Here is a 24,549-nt window from a genome sequence, read left to right on the forward strand (position 1 = left end):
GCTCCGAGACCTCCCTCCCTGCTTCCTGTTCTGTTTCCAGGATGGAGGATCTCTAACGGAAGTCCTACAGGAACACAGAAACCACTGTTACTGGGAAGGCCGGTTTGGGTAGGAGGAGCACTTGCATGAGAAATCGGTCAAAGCCATGTCCCAGTTCCCCTCAGAGGGTGCAGCTCTGTTCCAGGACTTTAGGGAAGAGAGCACTTTACCTTCCATTCCCTGTCTTTCTCCTGCCCTCAGGATGGTACTAAGATGCCAGAGTGGGGCTCCAGGAGAAAGAATGAAAGGGGAGACCATTAAGACGGCCTCTGAGACCTTGCGTTAGAAATAAGAAAGCACCTTTGAAAGCCTAGGGATTTCACAGGGGTGGGCAAACAATGGGGAGTTGAGGTTGCAGGGCAAGCTGGTGACCCTGCCCATTTGTCTGGGGTGCTGCTCTGCATAGAACTCTGGGAATCTAGATGGAGATGAATTTGGAGATTGAGGACGGGGCTTCCCAGACTCACCAAGCAGTGTGTTCCTGGCATGCCAAGGCCAGCAACACACCCCACCGGGCACTAGTCCTCTCTGTGGCTGATCCCCACTTGCCCTGCTGGCAGAAATGCCAGGGAAGAGAGGTTCAACCCAATCCCCCTGTGGTCATATGCCACTTGACTGAGTCCTCTCAACCAGCTTCTATCAGACACACCCTAGATGACTGTTTTCCTTGATGAATAAACCTCTCCAGGCTCAGCCAGTCCTATCAAAGCATGTCCATTGTACTGGGACCTCAAACTGGAAGGAGGCCGACCAAAGACCTGGAGGCTGCATTTATCTGCCTCTGCTGTAGAAGAAAGAAGGGAAGCATACCCCAGGGGGCAGGAGACGCAGTCTAGAACAGACGTGTGCCTGGTCATACACTTACTTGACTTAAATGGGTTGATAGGATTTATATACCACCTCTGTTCCAAAAACTGCTTTATAAAAATTCACACAACACAATAAAATGCAATTTTTTTTAAAAGTGGGTTTAGAAATCAACACCAAGGGAACACAAGAGCAGGACAGAGAAGAGGCAGCCTGGTATAAAATCAGCATAAGAAGCACCTGCTAGGGCGCCTGGGGGGCTCAGTCGGTTGGGCGACGGCCTTCGGCTCAGGTCATGATCCTGGAGTCCCGGGATCGAGTCCCGCATCGGGCTCCCTGCTCGGCGGGAAGCCTGCTTCTCCCTCGGACCCTCTCCCCTCTCGTGCTCTCTCTCTATCTCATTCTCTCTCTCAAATAAATAAATAAAATCTTTAAAAAAATAAAAAATAAAAAAAAAAAAGCACCTGCTGTGAGAAGTGCAAGTCGTCCTATTTGCTAGCGGAACACAAATGAGGCCGATTCTGACCTTGTGTCCAAATTAAAGCCATGGGTAGAGGGTGAATGCTCAGCTCTCTAGCAGATGTTTACCTCGGTGTTTCCCTGCCAAGTGTGTCCAAGCAAGGTATCCTCTGGAAAATATGAGGACGAGTCCGAAGAGCACTCTAAATGTTTGCAAGGGACTCTTGAGAGGTACATAGATCCATTTCAACCTAATGCAGGGATCTCCTCCATCACACACAACCTATCATGGGGTTTCTGCTGTAGAAGCTCCAAAACCAGGAAGCTGTGTTGCAAGGTGCCTTTTGGAGAGTTTCGTGTAGGGCTCTGACATCTGCCTTCCCTTTGATGAGGTTGCAGATAAAGGATTATATTTCACGGGAGACTCCTGTTCAAATTCGGGATGGTGAGTGTATTTGCGTGTGTGTTTGTATGTGTGTGTTGGGTGGCGGGGGCTGTACTTTGCCAGATGATTTTGTGGTAGGCTGAAAACTGCCCCCCCCAAAAACATCTTGCCCAAAGATATCATCCCTGGAACTTGTAAACATTACTTAATTTTGAAAGGCCTTTGATAAAAGGTGATTAAGTGAAGGATCTTGAGATCACCAGATTATCCTTGAGTATCCAAGCGGGGCCTAAATGCTGTCACACGTGTCCTTATAAGAGAGAAGCAGAAGGAGATTTGACACACATAGAGGAGGCGGTGATGCGGAGTGGGAAGAGAGATTGGAGAGATGCACCCACAAGCCTTGGGATGGCAGCAGCCCCCCCAAAATCTGGGTCAGGCAAGAGGCAAGGAATGCCGTCCCCTCTGGAGCCTCTGGAGGGAGCATGGCCCTGCCCACACCTTGGTTTGGACCCAGTGAAACTAGTTCTGGACTTTGTGCCTCTAGATTTGGGGGAGAATAAATGTGTTGTTTTAAGCCACCAAGCTTAATTTGTTACAGCAGCTGCAGGAAACTACCACAAATTTCTGGGCACAGTTACGTTCTTTCCTGCCTTTGCTATTTATCTGTGTCATGCCGGGACATCATCATTCAACTGCTGGCTGAACACACTGTGCTAATGCTTCCAACGTATTCAGATACATTTCCTGATGGGCTCCTAGAGCCAATTTAGTTGACGGGCATCTTCTAGGGTTAATATAAGGATAAAATGACTTATTAATTAGAAAGCCATTAAAATAGTGCCTGGCTCAAAGTAAAGATATATATACATAATGTATATAAGAAGTCATATATAAGTCATATATAGTGCCTGGCTCGCAGTATATATAAGTATTTGTCAAATAGGAATAAATAAATAGAATCCTGTTTTGGGTCCTGGGGTTCTTGCTTATTTGCAGTGCTTTTCCTCTGTTGACTCTTCAGGAGCCAGAGAACGTTTTAAATTTAGTCTTAGGTTAATAACGTTTCCCTTGAGAATGTGTTCCCAATTTTATAATGAAAGGTTATGGCTAGATGTGTTAGATACCAGAAAGAGACAAGCCAAGCTTTAAGGCTCCCAGCTGTTCCACTGAGAAAAGCCTACAGTGAAATGCTCATTTCTTTCTATAGCTTCTTCCCTTGGAGACAAAAGACTAATATTTAAATCGAGTCCTATTCGTGTGAGTTCTGTATTAAAACAAACAAACAAACAAACAAACAAAAACCCCCTCTCTTGTTCTCTACTCCTAACTGTATTTGAAGAACAGTAAATTACCCTTTTCTCAACAAGAGAAGTTGGGTAGACCCAAGGCTGCAGCGTTAGGTGGGGGTAGAGACCAACACAGCCCCAACCTCGGTCTGTGCCCCTCCCCCTCCATCAGATTAGGAGTAGAGGCCAAGGTTTTAATCCCATTTTTGTCACTATCTGCTTGTGTGACCTTGAGCAAATCCCTTTACCAATTCCAAGCTTCAGTTTCTTCATGTAAGACTGTGATTTAAAAAATATCTTTAACTTTTCTGATTGATGCCTTTTTGTTTTGTAAATATCTTTTAAAAAAATGCCTTTGGCTCTTACATACACTGTGACGTTTTTGTCCTAACTTAGTTCAAAGGGCTTCAAACACTCTGGTAGAAATCTTTTTTTTTTTTTTTTTTTTTGGTTTGAAATGTTTATATATATATATTTTTTAATTTTATTATGTTACGTTAGTCAGCATACAAATCTTTTGACCAAAGACCAATTGTCTCTTTTCCAGGTGCCTTATTAGTCCATATTGTGCTCTCATGAATCGTGCACTCTGCTCTGGTCCCGCGCGGCGTTGCGAACTCCAGGGCCAGCAGTGGGCTCTGTCAGAGTAGCCACGGTGTGACCATCACGGATCAGACGGTAGAAGCAGGTTTTCTGCGATCGCTTGAGTGCATATGCTTTCCAATGAAAGTGGCGATATCTGAAAGTGGGCGGGGCAGAGAGAGAATCTCAAGCCGACTCCCCGCTGAGCACGGAGCCCCACCTGGGGCTCCATCCCAGGACCTGAGCCGAAATGGAGTCTGACACTTAACCGACTGAGCCACCCGGGCGCCCCTGAAAGTGACTTTTTATAGCTTCCAGTGGATTTTCATACAAATACCTTTTATAGTTGTTGTTAGACCACATCTCAGTTTCGCACGGGAGGGGTGGGGCTTGGAAATCATAGAAGCACCACTGCTACCTTGTAACTTCCCAGTGTAACTGACAGCAATTCTGCTGCCTCAGGAATCAGTATTGAAACAAACTTTAAAAAGAAGGGAAGAATGTAACAACTGTAAATGTAGGCTGTTGGTATATGGGTTTTCACTGTAGAATCCTTGCAACTTTTTTGTATCTTTGAAATTTTTCATAAAGAAATGTTGAAAAATATGTAGGGAAAGATGAACTCTGTTGGGTGGAGTGTGGGGAGGGGGGAGAACTAATCATTTGTTCAAGTGCACCTACTGGGCACCCTCGGGCAGCCTTTCCACCCTGTTCCTGGAGTCCTACCCTGATGTAATAAACAGCATGCTGAATGGACTCTTAAGATCAGAGTTGGATCAGGTGGGTTTCCTCTTAGTCCTCCTCTACCATACCTTGCACAGCCTTTAGCTGACTCATGCTCACAGATACCAAGGAAAGAGGTTTCTAATACTTGTTTAAAAAAAAATTAGCACATACTTTTAAGGTGCTCAAGAAAGACTGGGATGTATTGTGTATGGATTAATAAATCAGTGGTATGAGTGGCTCAGGTGGTTGAGCATCGGACTCTTGATCTCAGCTCAGATCATGATCTCAGGGTCGTGAGCTCAAGCCCTGTGTTGGGCTCCACGCTGGTCGTGGAGCTTACTTAAAAATTAATAAGTAAAAATAAGTAAAAATAAGTAAAAATAAAGTAAAAATAAAGTGTTTATCCTCACTTATCTGGGTTGACAGGTCAAAGATTTGAGAAGCTGGGGTGCCTGGGTGGCTCAGTCGTTAGGCGTCTGCCTTCGGCTCAGGTCATGATCCCAGGGTCCTGGGATCGAGCCCCGCATTGGGCTGCCTGCGCCACGGGAAGCCTGCTTCTCCCTCTGCCTCTGCCCCTGCTTGTGTTCCCTCTCTCATTGTCTCTCTCTGTCAAATAAAATCTTTAAAAAAAAAAAAAAAAGATTTGAGAAGCTGTGATCAGCATATCACATTGTCATTTTTTCTAATACTTTTTTTTTTAGGATTTATTTATTTGAGAGAGAGGGAGAGAGGGAGCCAGCATGAGGGGAGGAGAGGGAGACCCTCCACCCTCTAACATGGGGCTCTATCCCAGGACCCTGGGATTGCAACCTGAGCCGAAGGCAGACTCTTCACCGACTGAGACACCCCAGTGCCCCTTTAATACTTGTTTTTTAAATGACTCTTTCTTTTCAGTTGTACTCCTTTAAACCAAGTTTTGCTCCCTCTTTCCTTGCCTTTTACAGGCTCCATCCTGTGGCTGTTCTGCGATGTCATTCCAGTTGGTTTTTTTTTACTTTGGATCCTTCTTTCTAACATTCTGTGTTGGTTTCATGATCCTTGGGATAAGTGACAATTCCCGAGGCCCCTCATTATCCGACTTTACATGGCTTCCTGGTATCATTTTTAAAACTCCCAGTGTCCACACTCCACCTAGTTGTGTGGGATATTCAGTTCCCTGCACACACACGTGACACTCTCTCCCCTCTAAGACTCGGCATGTGTGGTTATTCTCCCTCCGGGGATACTGGAAAGTTCCTCTCCTCTCCCCCTCCTGTCGGAGGTCCTTCTGGACTTCTAAGAGGAGAACAGGTGTTCCTACTCTGCATCTCCCTAGATCCCCATGTTACCCCTTCACAGTACTTATCTGTACTGCCATCACCTTCTCATGTTTCCAAATCTATCACTGCTCTGTAAACTTTTAAAGATTTATTTTAGGTAGGGGAGAGAGAGAGGAGAGAGCGAGCGTGGGGAGAAGGGGCAGAGGGAGGGAGAGAGAGAATCTTAAGCAGGATCCGCGCCCAGCACAGAGCCCGACGTTGGGCTCGATCTCATGCCTCTGCGACCATGACCTGAGCCGAAATCCAGATTCGAATGCCCAGCTGACTGCGCCCCCCAGGCGCCCCGCTGCTCCATAAACTTTAAGGGCTGTTCCCCAGTGTCCATACTGTCTGACACACACAGTAGGTGCTCAGTAATTCCTGCAGCATGAAAAGTAAATGACGACTAAAAAAGAACAAGTAAGTGAAACGGGGAGAGAGAAAAGGGGGAGGTGCTATCTTATCCATTTATCTAGTATCGGCTTTACTGAGATAGAATTCACCCCTGTCAAGTGTACAATTCACTGGTTTTAGTTGTTTGTTTTTGGATCAGCCATTTCCAAAGAGTAAGTTAGTTATAGGAGAAAATACGGAAATTTACAAAAAATTTACAAAAGCTCAGTTTGTTTTGACTTTATTAAGAGAACAGTGTTTCTGTTGTTGTAGGAACACGAAATACTATTTTAAATATATTATTTACAAGCAATAACCTAACATTTAAATTAAAGAGATATAAACATGTCAAAGGAATGGAAACATAGATCTTTTATTACGTGTGAGTCATGTGTTCACGTTCCTCCTCCAGTTCAATGCTTACCTGAAGGGGTCTGCGTTGCCCGAGTCTTTGCTTGTGACGTACCTCACTCCCTACGGCAGCGCCCTTGCATCTGTGTCTCTGCATATGTCTGTGTGTATCTATATATGGTTTGGTGGTCTCTTATATGGGGGAGGGATGACACGTGATAGTTTTGGGGTTTCCGATGCCATAACCATCGCTTTTTCTTTTTTCAGAAAGTGTATCCAAATCTTTGCTTCGTTTTGCTCAATACACACAAGGAGCTTGTATTTTATATCTTCTCTTTTTTGGATGTAGTTGGTCATGCCACAGATGATAAAGAATCCAACTGTGGATAATAAAAGCAGCATTTAGAGTGGCACATTCTGCTGAAAATGAATTCATCAAATATTTACTAGGGCAGGCCCTGTGCTGTGGGAGATACATATTTCCTCACGTATAACCTCCCGGTCTCTGTTTACCAGGCTGGGGGAGTCAGGCATAAACACGTGGGATCTGAATATAAGACAAGGGCAATAGAAAACATGAGGTAACATAAAGGAGGAGAACGGTTTTCAAATGGTCGTGAGAGACAGGTGACCTTATTATCCTGACCGGAAATGACGACGGATAGCCTGACAACTAGAAGCGCCTGTGGACGTCGGGGCCTAATGTCAGGCCCCAGCAGTCTCGGCAGGTCCTGGACACAAGCGCTGTGGTGTTGAGCTGGGCCCTGGCAAGTCAGTGGGAGCGAGGCCACGGACTCGAGGTTTTGGACAGTTTTCCTTCCACGGAGAAGCAGAGAGGACTGACTGTATCCTGGTTAGGGGGAGAAGAGGCCCCGAGGAGAGCATAAGCCATATTTGGAGATGAAGAGGAGACTGTAGCAGAGGACGTGGGCAGGAACATGCCTGTGGAGAGGGACTTAGGAACGGACTATCGAGGACCACACGGAAGCGAAGAGAAAGCTTAAAGACGTTCTTCGGGAAGAGACTAGAAACTCCCGTGTTGGCAATAAGAAATGGTGAAAAATTCGGAGGGACCCCCAGAAGCGATGCTTGCTGAAGGTTTCTGTGGCACCGGTGTGTGGGTGGAAGGCTGTGAGGAGGCTGCTACCAACCTTTAGGCAGGAGACAACAAGGGCTGCCCTGGGGGCTGAGTGAGAAGGGACATTTCCAGAGAAAAGCATCAGGAAAGGATTGGGTTTTGGTGGGTCGACAGGCGGGGAGGCGGTGGAAGGGCGCGGCGGCCGGGCGCGGGGCGAGCTGGAGCTGCTGGGTCCGGGCGGCCTGAGCCCCGGGAGAAGGAACGGGCCGGGCCATGGGCACTGCCACCGCTGAGCGTGTGAGCAGCAGGAGAGAACGGGAGCGCCGAGGACGAGTCCGGGGACAGGCTGGGAAGTCTGCAAACAGACCGACCTGCCAGCACGGGCAGACTGTTTCAGAAGGAGGGCCTGAGGGGGGAGGACTCTGGCGAAGAGCTGGCAACCGGCTTCCCTCTGATTTTTAGGAGTGCAGATTCAGGAGACCGTGGGAGAAAGTATGTTTCACAAAGAGGGAAGGTGGTGAAGAAACAGGCCGAGACCAGTTGTTCTAGAACAGAGAACCGTGTGTGTATTTTGCCAAGGGGAAGGAGCCAGTGCGGTGGAGTGGATAATGGAGGAGCACTGATCCAGCACGAGGGGAGACTGAGGCCACAGGACTGAGGAGCGAGCAGAGGTGGAGAAGGTTCGGAGCTGGGCTGTTTCCCTGCTGCTTCTGTGCCTTCGTCACCTGCACCCCACAACCCAGCCTCCGAGGCTGCTCCCAAACCCTACAGCCGCCACAGGCTGCGGGCCAGGAGTCTGACTGTGACCAGAGGGGGGAAGGACACTTACAGATAGGAAGAGGGGCACAAGTCCGGGCCAGGAGGGACAGAAGGAGGAAAGAAGACAGGCGACCAAAGCAGTTCTGGATTGAAGAAGGAAGGAAGTTCAAGGACTCTGTAATGGGCCTGACTCTCAACAAAGTGAGGGCAGACCTGGGAGGAAGGAGCGTGGGGAAGGTTCCAGGACCATGCGATGGGAGGTTCCCTGGAGGTGACCACGAAGGCAGAGGAGCAACACCGAGGGCCAGCTGAGTCTCTGTGCACACGCAGCGCTGGGCTCAGGGAACACAGATGGAGACTCACCCAAATGGCTCTAAGAAGGCACATCTGGCAGGAGGGCAAGAAGCAGTTTCAAGGGACTAATGGCGATGAATTGGCAGCTGCCTACATTTGCAGGTGCGCTAAAAAGAGAGGCAAGGCAGGCCTGAAGTGGGGGTCAAGGCACTGGAGGTGCAAAGGCAGCCCAGAGAGGGGATGGTGGCGGGGGGGAGAGGATTCAGAGCCTGGGGTCTCCGTACAAGGGGTGTGGGGTGCAGCTATTAGAGAAGTGGAGAACAGGGCCTCTAGAAGCAACAAAACACAGATGTGGATGTCCCTGAGGGTGACAAGGACCCTGAGATGCACACTACAGTCCTCGAGGGGGATGGAGTGACCCGGGGACAATCAGGGGCTGGGGGGGAGGGGTCATGGAAGGGCATCTCCTTATTTTGTGATGGCATTTGTCTCGCTTGAGGAGGATGCCTGTCTGAATGTGTGAACACCGAGAGGCTTCTGTACCTCTTCAAAAGTCTTGGGATTTATAGATGGCACAATCACTTCCCACATCCCATTCCATCCTCTGGAAGAAGTAGACCATGGTGCTTTCCATCAGTAAACCACTCAAGATGGCCAGAAAGGAGAGCTTTCGGTTGATGTTCAGGGTCACTGAAAAGGAAAAGGCAACTCATAAGTTCTTAAGAGTTTCATTAGGTGATATTGGCATTAAATTCTGTGGCATTATGAATGGAATTGTTCTGCAAAGCTGTTTTTTAGAGAATCTCTATTCGTTCTTATTCATCTGGGCTGCTACCTTCTCCGTTTTCATCTCTGAAGAGAAACACAGCATGTGCTTATAACAAAAACACTAAGCTTCTCCTCCTGAAATAAAGACACAGATTTCCATGAATAAGGAAGGAGAAAATAAAAAAAATGAATTCTAAGGTTATAAAGAGGTTAGCAGGAAAAAAATGGAGCTTTCTCAGTTTTACAGTTTACAAGATGATAAGCATTTCGATAAAACGTTATCAGTTAGGAGGCTCATTTAAAATAACCCTTCTCACAATGGATGGGAAAAAATGAAGACCCATAGGGCTGCTCCTCCCTTTGTTGGTATAGCAGAAACTGTGCTTCCTGCCTTGACGAGTGCCAGGCCGTGGACATCTGGACAGGTCATGCACAAAGTGGGGGTAATCGGGACTGCCCTACCAACCTCCCAGGACTGAGATAATGCACATGAAAGCATTCCGAAAACTAAAAACTACTATGTCATTAATCTGAGCAAATACGGACTATGTGCTATGTATAAGGTACTAGAGGAACGTCAGGTGTTGTTGTGATTCTATGGAGAATTCCAGTGTTTAACAGGGTTCATAAGACGGAGTTGGAGAAACAAGGCTTTAAGCTTGTATGTGGGTTGGAGGCTGAGAAGACAGAATAAAAGATAAGCATACCTCTAATTGCCTGAAAATTTGATGTAAGGACAAATATTTTAATGAGTCGGAGGCACAGGGGTGTGTAGTCATGCTCCCAAATGACAGCTGGAATCAGCAAGAGTTTTCCATAGCTAGATAATAATAATGCTTTCAGCAGCAAAATGAAGTTGGGTTTTTTTTTCGCTGTCATCGGTCGTTCTACCCACAGGAAAGTAAAAATGCCAATAAAAAAGGCAGTTTGTTCTAAGGAGAGAATGAAAAACAGAAATATGAATGTCTCTATCCAAACCATCTCTCTCTAAAAACAAAGAAACCACAATTCCAAAATACAACTTACCAGCTGACTTCATTAGAACTGCTTCATCAAGATCAAATTTTCTTTATCCCCCTCCCTTTTATTTTTTTTTAAATAAATAAGCCCCTGCCTTTTGTGTCAAATCCTGCTGGTGTGATTGCAGAAGCATATTTCAGCAATTTTTTCATGAAGTATTTCATGGCCCATTGAAGTAAAAGTTAGTCCGTGAGAACTGTAATTATCAGCTCTCGGAAGTTCTTTCTAGGAAGTAAGGTTCTGTTTATTTTATTTATTTATTTATTTTTAAAAGATTTTATTTATTTATTTGAGAGAGAGAATGAGAGAGAGGGAGCACACGAGAGGGGGGAGGGTCAGAGGGAGAAGCAGACTCCCCGCTGAGCAGGGAGCCCGATGCGGGACTCGATCCAGGGACTCCAGGATCACGACCTGAGCCGAAGGCAGTCGCCCAACCAACTGAGCCCCCCAGGCGCCCGGTAAGGTTCTCTTTAAACAGCTTCAGCATTCCAGATCTCCACAGAAAGAATAAAACAGGGCACCTGGGTGGCTCAGATGGCTAAGCGTCTGCCTTCAGCTCAGGTCATGATCCCGGAGTCCTGGAATCGAGTCCCGCATCGGGTCCCTGCTCCTTGGGAGCCTGTTTCTCCCTCTGCCTCTCTCTCTCTCTCTCTCTCTCTCTGTCTCGCATGAATAAATAAAAATAAAAAAATCTTTAAAAAAAAAAAGAAAGAATAAAACAGGAGTACGGAGGAAATTTTTAAGTCTGAAAACTGGGACCCACCCTAAAAATTACATGCGAAGATGTTTTCTTTGTTCAGTCTCCCACTATTTCTTGCCTATTATCTACAAATTTTGAATACTGTTACCTAATTTTAAAACTTCCCTTACTCATTTCAACAAACTTTCTGAGTACTATTCCGTATCCTTCCAGAAAGGATTCATAGACTGAGTCCAGACCAGAAGAAGCCACAGTTCCACTGGGTCCACAGGACAGAGCACAGTCTGTTCTGTTCCCTTTAACTAGGAATTTAACATTTTTTTCAACTGTGATATTATGTTTATTAAGATTGTTAGTCTTCTGATTACCCAGCAGCATATGTTTTGAGGGGTCTGTCCCTAATTTTATTTTTCCTCATAAGCTGTGTTATTCAGGTTTCTGCAGAATCAGGTTTTTCCTGGAACACATATATCAAATTATAGGAGAGACAACTGTATTTTTCCTAAAATGTTGTATAACCAAATAGAGCCAAATTAAAAAGATTCCAAACACAGGTGATTAGAATCAGTAAAAATAATTTTGGATGGATGACCTATATGACATTTGATATATCCCTCAGGGGAGACACCCCATCTCCCTGCAAAGTAACTCGAGGACTTGTCAACTGTAGGGATCTGCTCAAATAGGCAGATCTTACAGCCTGCCATTTGGACAAAAATAACTTTAATAACAGCAACAAAGAACTCCTTAACAACAAGAACGATCTAACAATAATGGGTTTTCTCCTGTCATTGCAGATATTCAAACAAAGCTAGACCACCTCGCAGAACTGAGAGAAGAATTTCTTGTACTGGACGGAGGGGCGGACCAGTTAACCTCCACATCTTTCTAACTCAGAACTCGAGAGATTTATGCACCTGCACCAGCCCTTGGGCTCTGCACAGTCTTTCACAAGGCAGGTATCATGGAGCCTCTACTCCTGAGGCGTTCACGGATCCGATGGGCTCAGCAGGACCAGCTACCTGCCTACAGAGTGCTGTATGGAGAAACACCGCGTGGGTAGCCCAGAGAGCCACCCGTCTCTGTGCTGACATTAACTGGCTAAGGGACTTTGGGGAAATCACCTGCCTTCCAAGTACTTCTGTGCTTCCCCAGCCATACATAGGGGAGAATGCCAACCTACCCACCAAAGAGGATGGTTGCAAACATTAAGTTCATAAAACTGTAAAAGCAGTGTTTATTTTTTTTAAGATTTTATTTATTTGAGGGAGAGAATAAGAGAGAGAGAGAGAGAGCATGAGAGGGGGGAGGGTCAGAGGGAGAAGCAGACTCCCTGCTGAACAGGGAGCCCGATGCCCGATGGGGGACTCGATCCTGGGACTCCAGGATCATGACCTGAGCCGAAGGCAGTCACTTAACCAACTGAGCCACCCAGGAGCCCCAAAAGCAATGTTTAAATTATAAAATGCTGTATTTATGTAACACATTTTCTATAAGCTATTTTAGGGGTTCATCACCTAATACTGGATAAAAAAGTTAAGTAACAGTAGAAAAAGATTTCTGATTTGAGTATCAAAATATCCACTATAGAGTAGGTGCTACAGTAATTCCAAACTTTGGAAATAAGCCTGGTTTATTTTTCATATTAAGAATTATGGACATAAAAGAGCTTACTCTTAGAAATTTTAAAAGCAAAAGCTTAAATTTACATCAGGTTCTCATTCTTGGCTTAGGCAATGTTTTCAAGGATTTTTTTTTTAAGATTCTTATTTATTTATTTGAAAAAGAAAGAGTGAGCGAGAGAGATAGCATGAGCAGGGGGAGGGTGGGAGAAGCAGACTCCGCTGCTGAGCAGGGAGCCTGATGCGGAACTCGATCCCAGGACTCTGGGATCATGACCTGAGCTGAAGGCAGTTGCCTAACTGAGCCACCCCGGCACCCCTTCAAGGATGTTTTTTTATATTATTATGTAGGTTTGGGAATTCTTAGCATATAAATTTTATTTATTTATTTATTTTTAAAGATTTTATTTATGTATTTGACAGAGAGAGAGACAGCGAGAGCAGGAACACAAGCAGGGGGAGTGGGAGAGGGAGAAGCCGACTTCCCGCTGAGCAGAGAGCCCAGTGTGGGACTCCATCCCAGGACCCTGGGATCATGACCTGAGCCAAAGGCAGACGCTTAACGACTGAGCCACCCAGGCGCCCCTATTTACTTATTTTTAAAAAGATTTTATTTTTAAGTAATCTCTACACCCAACGTGGGGCTGGAACTCATAACCTCGAGAGATCTACAGTCACTTGCTCTACCAACTAAGCCAGCCAGGCACCCCAGCATAAACATTTTAGAACCTCAGACCTGCATGAGGGGACCAAGGGAGTGAGGGCAGACTGAGAAGAAAATGGGACAAAAGACGACATAATCCAGAAATCCGACACCGCAGTGAACTGGAGACTTGATATTATTATAATAATATTTCTTTATAATCAAAGAGTTTAGAAGCAGAGAAACATGGAAGACAGAAAATAAGAAAATAGTCACAGAAATTAATACAATTCTGACCTACGTCAAAAACTCGAATTCTGAAGAAAAGCAATTCTGGAACTGAAGGAATTTTGGGGCAGTAGCCACTTTCCCTGTATGTAGTAGATAAATAAGAAGTATTCCCTAGTAAACAGACTGCAATAGTTCAATGCAATTAGCATAATACATTGGATAATGTCTGGCAATTATCCATCTGTTTCAATGAAGATGGGACCTACATAATCTTTAAATTGGACAACTGAGAAATTAAATTGAGGAATTTTATCAACAATATTATGCCTCGGGGCGCCTGGGTGGCTCAGTCGTTGGGCGTCTGCCTTCGGCTCAGGTCGTGGTCATGGGGTCCTGGGATCGAGTCCCACGTCAGGCTCCCTGCTCTGCGGGTGGCCTGCTTCTTCTTCTTTTTTTTTTTTTTTTAAAGATTTTATTTATTTATTTGAGAGAGAGAGAATGAGAGAGAGCACGAGAGGGAAGAGCGTCAGAGGGAGAAGCAGACTCCCCGCTGAGCAGGGAGCCCGATGTGGGACTCGATCCCAGGACTCCAGGATCATGACCTGAGCCGAAGGCAGTTGCTCAACCAACTGAGCCACCCAGGCGCCCAGGTGGCCTGCTTCTCCCTCTCCCACTCCCCCTGCTTGTGTTCCCTCTCTCGCTGTGTCTCTGTCAAATAAATAAATAAAATTAAAACAACAAAAAAACCCAAAATATTATGCCTCAAGATAATTTTATGAAACTCTCTAATCTGCTAAATATAACCATTTCTGTAACATATGTATGGCAACAAATAAAAAAGAAAGCAGCTAATTTAGACAAACTCACCTAGCAGGTTGGTGACACAGCTGAACATTTAGTCTCAAGTCCTGTATTAACCCCCTCCTCTTAGCAATGATTAAGACCACCCACCTCACTTTTAATCAGAATAGTGGTTACTAGTTCACTAAGAATAGAAAGCACGGCTTCTTCCTACCTAGAGAGGCAATTGCGAACATTCTATAGAAATCCCATTCCTTGGCATATCTGATGAAGTCGTTAGGATCAGTGTTCTGGTTTGAATCTTGAAGCTGCCACCATCTCAGGTATGCTTCACAAAGCAAACAAAATATGCAGAGTTTTCCATGCATCTGGGAGTCAAAAAGACAATGCCATTCATTGGGTAAAGAAACAATTATACATAATACCAAATAGGCACAGACATAGCTAAGTATCTGTCGTTTTGAAGAGGCTCCCACTTCATAGATTTTCAAATTCAGAACTGCCGAGTTAAGTGTGTCATTGTGTTGTCTGTAAACCAGTGGTTCTTTGTCAGCAACATCCATCAGAATCACAGGGGAGATTTTTCAGACTGCAAATGTCTAGGCCCCAATCCTGATCCAGGATCATTGGAAGTAATCCTAGACATGTAATTTTGAAACAGTTCTGGGGGAAGGAGGATTCTGATGTATACCCCTAGTTAAGAAACACTGCTTTTTTTGGTTTTGTTTTTTAAGACTTTATTTATTTGACAGAGACACAGCGAGAGCAGGAACACAAGCAGGGGGAGTGGGAGAGGGAGAAGCAGGCTCCCCGCCGAGCAGGGAGCCCGATGCGGGGCCCAATCCCAGGACCCTGGGGTCATGACCCGAGCCTAAGGCAGACCCTTAACGACTGAGCCACCCAGGCACCCAAAAAACACTGCTTTAAACAGCAGTTCACCCTTCACTATATTTTCGGCATCTGTCCTGAATCAGAACAGAATCAGGCACAGAATTTATGTGACTCAGGGATAGGTGGAAGCAGCCATGAGAATAGATTTAACCTGAAGATTCCATCATACTTCATAGGAAACTATTAGTCTGAACATAAATTTTTTAAAAAATGGCCCTTTGCCAGATGAGTATAAATTCATATATTGAAGACAGCAATTAAAAGGTAGAAAATCCCCTGCAATTTTAAAGAGTCTGAAATTTTGGCAAAAAAGAAAATACCAGGCAACAAAAATCGGCTTTTTATTTTTTTATTTTTAAGTAGGCTCCATGCCCAGCATGGAGCTCAACATGGGGCTTAAACTCACAACCCTGAGATCAAGACCTGAGGGGCTATCAAGAGTCAGACACTGAACCAACTGAGCCACCCAGGAGCCCCAAGAATTGACTTTTTAAAATACATTACTCTACTGGGGCTCCTGGATGGCTCAGTCAGTTGGGGCGTTGGACTCTTGGTTTCGGCTCAGGTCATGATTTCAGGGTCATGGGATCTGAGCCCTGCATTAGGCAGGCTCTGCTCCCAGCTCCCACCCCCAGCATGTGTGCTCTCTCTCTCTCAAATAGATAAATAAAACCTTTGAAAATTAAAAAATAAAAAAAATACATACTCTATGGGTTGGCCTTTCTATGTCAATAGAAAGTGAGGAAAAGAAAGTGTGCAAATACAATGCAGTCCAGGAACAGGTATCAGTGTGGGCTTGAGCTTCTTCTAGTTGGCCCCACTCTGGAATTACCTGGGGAGTTTTTTGTTTTTTGTTTTTTTGTTTTAAATTTTATTTATTCATTTGACAGAGAGAGACAGTGAGAGCAGGAACACAAGCAGGGGGAGTGGGAGAGGGAGAAGCAGGCTTCCCGCTGAGCAGGGAGCCCGATGCAGGACTGGATCCCAAGGACCCTGGGATCATGACCCGAGCCGAAGGCAGACACTTAACGACTGAGCCACCCAGGGGCCCCTATCTGGGGAGTTTTAAGAAACACTGATGCCTGAACCCATTCCCAAAGATTCTGATTTGATTCTGGGTGAGGCCTCGCTTGGAAGGATTAACTGCCATCCCCTCCCTCTCCCCCATGAGATTCTATTGTGTTCCAAAGTTTGGGAATTAACGCTCTAGCAATTTAAAAACTGCCCTGGTTATTTAACTTGGGAGGTGGAGGGGAGGGATTCCCTCAGAATATAAAATGCAATAAACTGAAAATATTTCTCTTTTAACGTTTGCTTACTTCTTCTAGGTGTAATTCTCTCCCTACCTGGATATATTTAATTTTATTGTTAGAAATAATCGATGTCTTTTTTAAAAAGTAACCTACTAAAAGGCAATCCAGATTATGGCTTGTCAGTTTCCTCCCAGTAAGCATATTCTTAAATATTCACTGAACATTGTGAACCTTGTTTATTAATGATTGTTATTTCTAGAAACTTCCAGACTTTTTTTTTTTTACATTCTTGAGATAAAAGACCCATCCTTGTTAGAATTTTCTTCTTTTCTTCTCTTCTTTAAAGATTTTATTTATTGATTTGACAGAGAGCCGGAGAGTGAGCAAGAGAAAGCACAAGCAGGGGGAGCAGCAGAGGGAGAGGGAGAAGCAGGCCCTTCACTGAGCAGGGAGCCCGATGAGGGGCTTGATCCCAGGACCCCAGGATCACGACCTGAGCTGAAGGCAGATGTCCAACCAACTGAGCCACCCAGGCGCCCCTAGAATTTCTTTTAAAAATAATGTTTTTTTTTTTTTGAGTTTATTTATTTATTTGACAGAGAGAGACACAGCAAGAGAGGGAACACAAGCGTGGGGAGTGGGAGAGGGAGAAGCAGGCCTCCCACCAAGCAGGGAGCCCGATGCAGGGCTCTATCCCAGGACCCTGGGACCATGACCTGAGCCGAAGGCAGACGTCTAACGACTGAGCCACCCAGGTGCCCCTAAATAATGTTCTTTAATTCTGGTCAAAATTATTGTTCTTTAAAAGTGCAAAAGCATCATCAAGTAAAATTAGAAAGTAAAGAAATTATTACAACTTACGTTTATTTTAGTATTGAAAAGAATATGTCTGTAGGCCTGGGCTTTGCATAAAATAGCGTTAATCAAGATGATAACAGGATCATACTCGATATATTTGTCCACAGGTTTCTGGCAAGATTTCTGAAATAACGTGAGATAACGTTAAAACAAGCAAATTTATACATTCTGAAATCTTAAAGGATTTCAAACCAGCAGAGTCTCTTTTGGACTTGTATGGCAATAAGGACATATTAGCATTTATTTAAATTAACTTTTCTTCAGACACAAAATGTTCACCTATAGAAGCCGTGGTTTCAGAAATGACTATAATCGTCTAGGTGAGAGACAGTAATCTTTTTTTTTTTTTTTTTAAGTAAAGCGATAGAAGTTTATTAAGTGAAGATACAGAAAAAGCTCTCAAGAGTTAGAGGGGTCCTGACAGGGTTGCCAACGAGGGCCCTTAGGGTTGGTCTTTTACAGAAAGCTAACCAGGGGACTTAAATCCCTGTAACAGAGAGATAGTCATCTTTTAATCTCATATGTAAGAAGCTAAAAAGACATTGGATTTATTTTATTTTATTTTTTTTAAAGATTTTATTTATTTATTTGAGAGAGAGAGAATGAGAGAGAGAGAGCACGAGAGGGAAGAGGGTCAGAGGGAGAAGCAGACTCCCCGCTGAGCAGGGAGCCCAATGCGGGACTCGATCCCGGGACTCCAGGATCATGACCTGAGCCGAAGGCCGTCGCTTAACCAACTGAGCCACCCAGGGGCCCAAGACATTGGATTTAAAGACTGATTTTGTATCCCAGAAAATTCTACTTTCAATTTGTAGGAGTTATAAGATAAATAAATAAATTTATAATGTACTTTTATTGAGAAATTGTTCCCTGCTGGCTAGACAGCCACCAACTTTGTGGTTTTTGAAACGTGATTTGGAGAAAGGGGTTCAGAGGAGTAACCCCCGCACCCAAAGGTTCTGAGAGCTAAAAGCAGGTAAAGAGTGTGGCACAGTGTCAACAATCCGGGGGTGGCAGATACTAAGAGAAACTTGTTTATTTTTTTTTTCATCCGATAACATGGAGACTGTGGAAAGAAAATGGTCTTTCTCTGTGACAGTGAAGACACTGGAGGATCCCGAGCTGTATGTAAGGAAGTGGGTTCATCAGCTTGGTTCTAGGTTACCTGAAGCAAGGCTCTCCGTGACTCCTGTGAAATTGCCCTTTTTTTGGACACGTGATTACAATGTTACCAAATCCCAACACCATTAGAACATATAAAACACAGGTGTACAAGAACAAGCTCATCAGAAATGTGACATTTGAAAGAGTTTTAGTTACAAAGTTGAATCAAGGCTACTATTCTAATGTCTACAATTCGAACATTTTAAAATTTTGAGAAGATAAAATGGAACCAGAAGTGATGGATACACAAACATACTGGGATGGCCTTTTAATTACAGCAAAGCCCTAGGGAAGAAAATGAAGTGCACAGACGAGTATTAACCCTGCACTCCAAATGGAATGAAAAAATCACTTCCAACTTAAGAGTTTCTCCACTTCATTCATGTCATTTACAAGAAATGGGTATGTTTTTGAGTCATCAAGGGAACCAATGAAGGGAGATGTGCTATTAACTGAAATTTAAATCCACCTAATAAACTGAGGCATAAGAGGTTAATAATTTTGCAGTTTTTCAGCTGGGCAAAGAGTAAGCTGGGGTCTAAACAGAAGCCGCAGATTCAGAAATCCTATGTTCATGACAAAGAGCTGTTTCTTAGACACCTTCCCTGTGCTACCTGTGTGGAAAACACTTCCTCCCTACAAACCACTGCAGCACCAGAGATGCTACTTCATTGTAAAATGAAACTGCCGGCTGGCCAAGGGTCTTGTCTTTGTCCTTTTAAAAGTTCCCTAAAACCCATCTTCAGACCTTGTAAGTCTACGCCAGGATTTGGACAATTTTTAGAAGGAGGTAGGCCTAACCAGCACCCGCGGACATGGCACTCCGCAGTCACTTGACTGACCAATGTGTTTGGGGTGGCTCCAACATTCATTAGAACAGCCCTCTTTGCTTAGCCATTTCTATGGACCAGGCACTTCCGAGGTGCTGGATATTCACTTTGAGACATAAGTCTCTATCCTCCAGGACCTTATAGTTTAGAAGAGGAAGACGAATAAGCCTGCTACTGTAAGTGCTTTAGTGGAATGAATACACAGTGACATGAGCGCAAATAGAAGGTGCTATTTCATGTGCTATGCCTTCCCTTCCTAGCACTCTGAGTATTTTTATAAACATCGAGAATTCATTAGAGTCTGCTGGTCCCCTCCCTATCAGCTTCAGCCTAATTTTTCCTTGTTCTGCTTCTATTATTTGCTTTTCCTTTGAGTGCTTCCTTCACCTTGAATGTAAGGAGGGAAACCATACACACACAAAACAAACAAACGTAGTAAAACATCTTAGTGGCAGATGGCTACATTTAGATATGTTTTCTGATTTTGGAAAAACTGTTCCATTCCATTTACTACTTAGTAGACAAATATCCTGAAAGAGAAAGTTGTCCTCTAGGAAACCCTTACATCATGGGGACAATGCACACCCTGGAAACTCAAACACTTCCACCACCTCTATCTCACCATGGATAGGAATGACTTTCTGCTGTTATGTTCTCCAGTTCTCTAGTGAATCACATCTCTTTTAGAATATAAACTGGCCAATATTTTGTGAATATTCTTGCTTCTTCCTCCCCATCATCTCCAGGGCCCTGCCCTTCCCCACGGATTCTCAAATCTGTTTCATTTTAGCTCCACAATAAGCAAACATGTATCTTTTTTTTGTTAAGGTTGTATTTATTTATTTGTCAGAGAGAAAGAAAGTATGCCCAAGCAGAGGGAGAAGCAAGCAGAGAGCTCCCCGCTGAGCAAGGAGGAGTCTGAGGTCATGACCTGAGCTGAAGGCAGGCGATTAACCGACTGAGCCACCCAGGCAACCCAGCAAACACCCATCTTGAAAGTGGAACCCCCTAGACTTTAAGCTCCTCAAGGGCAGGATACTGTCTTATTCATCTTTGATCCAGCATCTACAGAATACTGTAGCACTGAACAGACTTAAAATTTAGGAGAATCTCAAAGGAATCTTGTTTTGTTACCACGATGAATTTATGAAATATCTGAGCACATAAAAGAGTCCAGGCACTATAGGATATCAAAAGTACTATATCTTTAAACATAATTATAATAAACCATGAAAAGCTGAAGGAGAGGGAGTGGCTAAAAGCAAGGGACATGCTTCTATTACATGGAGGAAAATTAGGGAAACCCAGAGGGGCAAGTGGGGAGGCATGGCAGTGGAAAAACAGGATGAGCAAAGAGAAAGAGAAGGGAGATTAGGCTGAGAAATACAGGGAGGAGATCAGGCTGAGTAAATACAGCAGCTAAGAGACCAAAGTATGAATGAATGAATTACCAGCTTATAGAAACTTTGGCCATTTTTTCAGAACAAATAGCCTGGCATCTAAAAACTTTTTACTCTCATGACTTGGGAGAGCCTTTAAAAAATTAATTATTTTACAATTTAATTTTCAGAGTCTAGCATCAACAAAATGATTTTTCCTAAATAATGCCATTATGCATATTACTATACATCACCATGATAAAAATGAGGATATTACACACTCTATGTCCTCAGGGAATGACTGTGAACAATAACGTACTGTACCACCATGCAATATTCCAAATACAATTCTAGAGAAGCCAGCATCTGATTATTAGGAAAAGGATTTTGTTAGTTTAAGACCAATAATTAAAAAAAAAAGATTAATTTATATCATTAAAGATCACTAACTAAACTGCAGAGACAGTTACAGCTTTACTCTGGACAAAAGACTATATTCACAGTTATGTGGTTGTCATCTTGAAGACAGATCATTTAATTGGGCCAGTCCAGAAGTCATTAAGTTTAGATGCCATATAACTCACAAAGCCACCAGAATGGCCAATGATATGAGCATCTAAAAACCTAGAAATGGTTCATTCATTCAGCAAATATTTCTCGTGTACTTCCTATGTGTCAGGCACTGTCCTGGGTGGGCCAGCTCTATTAATGGATACATTCTACAGACACTGTGTCCTTGTGTAGCTTATATTCCAGTGGGAGCAGACAGGCAATAAATGACAAGTCAATTGTAGAGAATATTCCAAGATGATAGGTGCTATGGGAAAGCTAAAGCAGGGGGAGGTGATAAGGTATACCAGACTCGGGAGGGAGAATCACAATTTGTAATAGGGTGGTCAGACTGGGCCTCTCTGAGATGTTAAAAATAATAATTGAAAGAGGTGAGGGAATTAGCTATTTCAGACACCTGCCAGAAGAGCATTCCGTGCATAGTGCAGAGGCCCTGAGGGAGGAACTCGTCTGGTTTAAGAACATTCAGGAGGCAATGGCGCTGCAGAAGAGTAAGGGACGAGTACCAGGAGACTACACAGGCCTTACAGCCAGTGCGAGGATTTTGGCCTTAACTCTTGAGTGAGATGGAAAAACACTGGAAGGTTTGAGAAAAGGAATGACATAATCTACTTAATTTTAAAAGCCACAGTTTGGCGGCCGGGTAAGGAGGCTGAAGAGGTGCAGGGATAAGAGTTAGGAAAATCATCCAGGTGAGACATGATGACAGCATGGGTCTTGGTTGTAGAGGTGGTGAAAAGCAGTGGATTCTAAACATGAACTGAAGACAGAGCTAGCAGGATCTGCCAAGCAAATGAATAAGGAATATGGGAGAAAGAGGAATCAAGGCTGACTCCAAGGTTTTTTGGTCTTAGGAATTAAAATGGACGAGTTGCCATTAACTGTGAAAGTCTGACCTAACTACAAAAATCCGACTGGAGAAATCAAGTAGTTAGTTGGACATTTGCGGACACTGCGGAATTCAAGGAAGAGGTTCAGGCTGGAGGTTCAAATTTGGGAACTGTCAAAGTTTAGATGGAATTTAAAGCCAGGAAGCAGAATGAGCTCTTCAAAGGAGAGTGTGTAGACAGAGGCCCAAGATCTTAGGGTACTCCATGGTTAAGAGGCAAGGCAGGTGAGGCAGAACCAGAAATGAGACTGAGAAGAATAGTCAGTAAGATGAGAAAACCGTACGTAAGAGTCTGGTGTCCTGGCAAGTGCACACAGCGTTTCCAGAGGGAAGTACTAAGGTCAAATGCTGCTGACAGTTCACTGAGAATGGACTATTGGATGTAGCAAAGTAGAAGTCAGTGATCGTGATCATAAGAACAGTTTCTAGTGAAATGGTGGGTGGGAAGAGAGTGGGTCTGAAGTAGTTTCAAGAGAAAGTGGCAAAGGAAATAAAGATAGCAAGTATAAATACCTCTTAAAGGACTTTGCTGTCAAAGGAAAGGGAAAAAAGAGGAGGAGCTAAAGGAGGAAGTGAGGTGAAGAGTGTGTTTTTTTTTTTTTTAAGATTTTATTTATTTATTTGAGAGAGAGAGAGAGCACCTGAGAGGGGGGAGGGTCAGAGGGAGAAGCAGATTCCCTGCCGAGCAGGGAGCCCGATGCGGGACTCGATCCAGGGACTCCAGGATCATAACCTGAGCTGAAGGCAGTTGCTTAACCAACTGAGCCACCCAGGCGCCCGAGTGTGTGTGTTTTTTAATTAAAGAAAGACTGGTACATATATTGGTGGGGACGATCCAGTAGAGAGCAGAAGAGTATTGCTGCAGAGGTGTCCCTAAGTAAATGGAAGAGGATGGATGGATCTAGGGCACAAGTGCACGCTGGTTTTAGACAGGGGTATGGACAGTTCATCCATTCTAAAAGGAGGGAAGAAAGAGCATCTGAATAACGGGTGCTAGTACTGGGTTTATGTGGTTGCAAAGCTTGTGGAAGTTCTCTCTCTCTCTCTCTTTTTAATCAAAGCAGGGAAGCATATGTGGGAAACCTAAGAAGAGAGAAGGTTTGTGAGGATGGTTTATCAGAGTGGGAACGTGAATGGATTAGTGAAATGTAATGTGATGGCCAGATGGCATCAAGGGCTACATGAGGTTAGTGGTCATGAATTTAGGTGTTTTTTTCCTCAGTTGAAGTACAGCTGCCAGGATGAGGAGACAGATCAGACAACAGGTTGGATTTAACCAGGGTTGAAATTTTGCCAAGTGAGGGAAACCACTTGAGAGGAACAGCGATTATGTCAGTTGGCAACAGATTAAATAGGTACCCGTTCACACTTTGTCTACTCCCTTATATACTACTACAGACCATGTTTTTCTAAGGAGGATTATTATTAGAAAATCATCAGGAGAACAGAAATGGGACAAAAACATATTGACTGCCTATTATGTGGCAGGTTCTTTACTAATACCCCAAAGAGAACCTCCGATTTTGTGACCTTCAAAACATTAAATCATTCTCTATAGACCATGAACACCTTGAAAGCAAAATTTTTACTTCATCATTTTTGGATTTTGTATCACCAACGTCAAACTTAGTGCTCTGCACACAACACATACTGTACATTCAATAACCACAAAGGATGAAACCTGAAATAAAGTATTCCAGGAAAATTTAATACGGGTATGGACCGTAAGGATGATAACATTCATCTACGAAAGGGAGACGGCTAAACACTAGAGTTTGGGCGTGAACTCGAATGTCAACATAATCCAATCTTTAAGTCTCTCAGCACAATGTCTACATCCATCTCCGTTCGAGGATCCGTTCGAGGATCCGTTCGCCGCGTTAGGTCTCACCAGCAAACATGACGGGTACGAGAAAACCGCTACAGGGTGGTGAGTTCTTTAACACTATAGGTAACCACATAAAGGCTCCACTGATCCCGGACAGGAATGTCAATTATGGAACTGAGGACTATGCTAGAGGACCCTGAGACTCGTTGGTCTTTACTGCCCTAAAAAGCTGATATACAGATCCCTTGCCTCTCATGGTCCCCAAATCCCAACGCGCCATTTTCTTCCCACGGACACCCCACACCTGACAACTCACGCAGATGGTTATCTTCAGCACTCCGTGGTTATAGTCTCGGTACAACTCCTTGGCCTCTTGGTTGCATTCGATGCACCTGTACTGGCAGGAGGCCGAGGCAGCAGTGGGAGCTGCTGCAACCCCATCCGTGTTCCCCTTGCCCGCGGCCACCCCTTCTGTGTTTCCCTTGCCTGGCCGTAACCCACTCCGCCCACCGGTGCCCATTTCCACGCAACTGCAGCCGAGAACTTCCGATTCAGTGGCGGGGGAAGACGTCAGAAACCAGACCGGAAAGCCTGTCCCTCGCGGTTCTTGCTGGGATTCGTAGTCTCAGTTCTGGAGAAGGG

At 44.3% G+C, this 24,549-nt stretch overlaps 1 protein-coding gene across 1 annotated transcript; it reads right to left on the minus strand.

The window, feature by feature from the left end:
* Window positions 1–6,203: 6,203 nt before the first annotated feature.
* Window positions 6,204–24,474, minus strand: ARV1 (ARV1 homolog, fatty acid homeostasis modulator). Its single transcript, XM_025850849.2, has 6 exons — window positions 24,224–24,474; window positions 17,251–17,370; window positions 14,460–14,613; window positions 9,936–10,160; window positions 9,004–9,150; window positions 6,204–6,709 (listed from the first exon to the last, which is right to left on the minus strand). Exons 1-5 carry the CDS (start codon window positions 24,425–24,427, stop codon window positions 9,008–9,010), a joined length of 846 nt encoding a protein of 281 aa, XP_025706634.1. The 5' UTR covers window positions 24,428–24,474; the 3' UTR covers window positions 6,204–6,709; window positions 9,004–9,007.
* Window positions 24,475–24,549: the final 75 nt, after the last annotated feature.

Source organism: Callorhinus ursinus, unplaced genomic scaffold (assembly GCF_003265705.2).
Source record: "Callorhinus ursinus isolate GAN/ISIS: 27379988/994484 unplaced genomic scaffold, GSC_fseal_2.0 scaffold32, whole genome shotgun sequence".
Lineage (NCBI taxonomy): Eukaryota > Metazoa > Chordata > Mammalia > Carnivora > Otariidae > Callorhinus > Callorhinus ursinus.

What these genes read in the sequence shown, in the direction of transcription:
- ARV1 (XM_025850849.2), bottom strand. Translation starts at nt 24,427, where the DNA reads ATGGGCACCGGTGGGCGGAGTGGGTTACGGCCAGGCAAGGGAAACACA. An exon ending in TTTTCAATACTAAAATAAAC is followed by an intron (nt 14,614 to 17,250) that starts GTAAGTTGTAAT and finishes TTTGACTCCCAG; the next exon opens with ATGCATGGAAAACTCTGCAT. An exon ending in AAATTTTCAGGCAATTAGAG is followed by an intron (nt 9,151 to 9,935) that starts GTATGCTTATCT and finishes TTTCCTTTTCAG; the next exon opens with TGACCCTGAACATCAACCGA.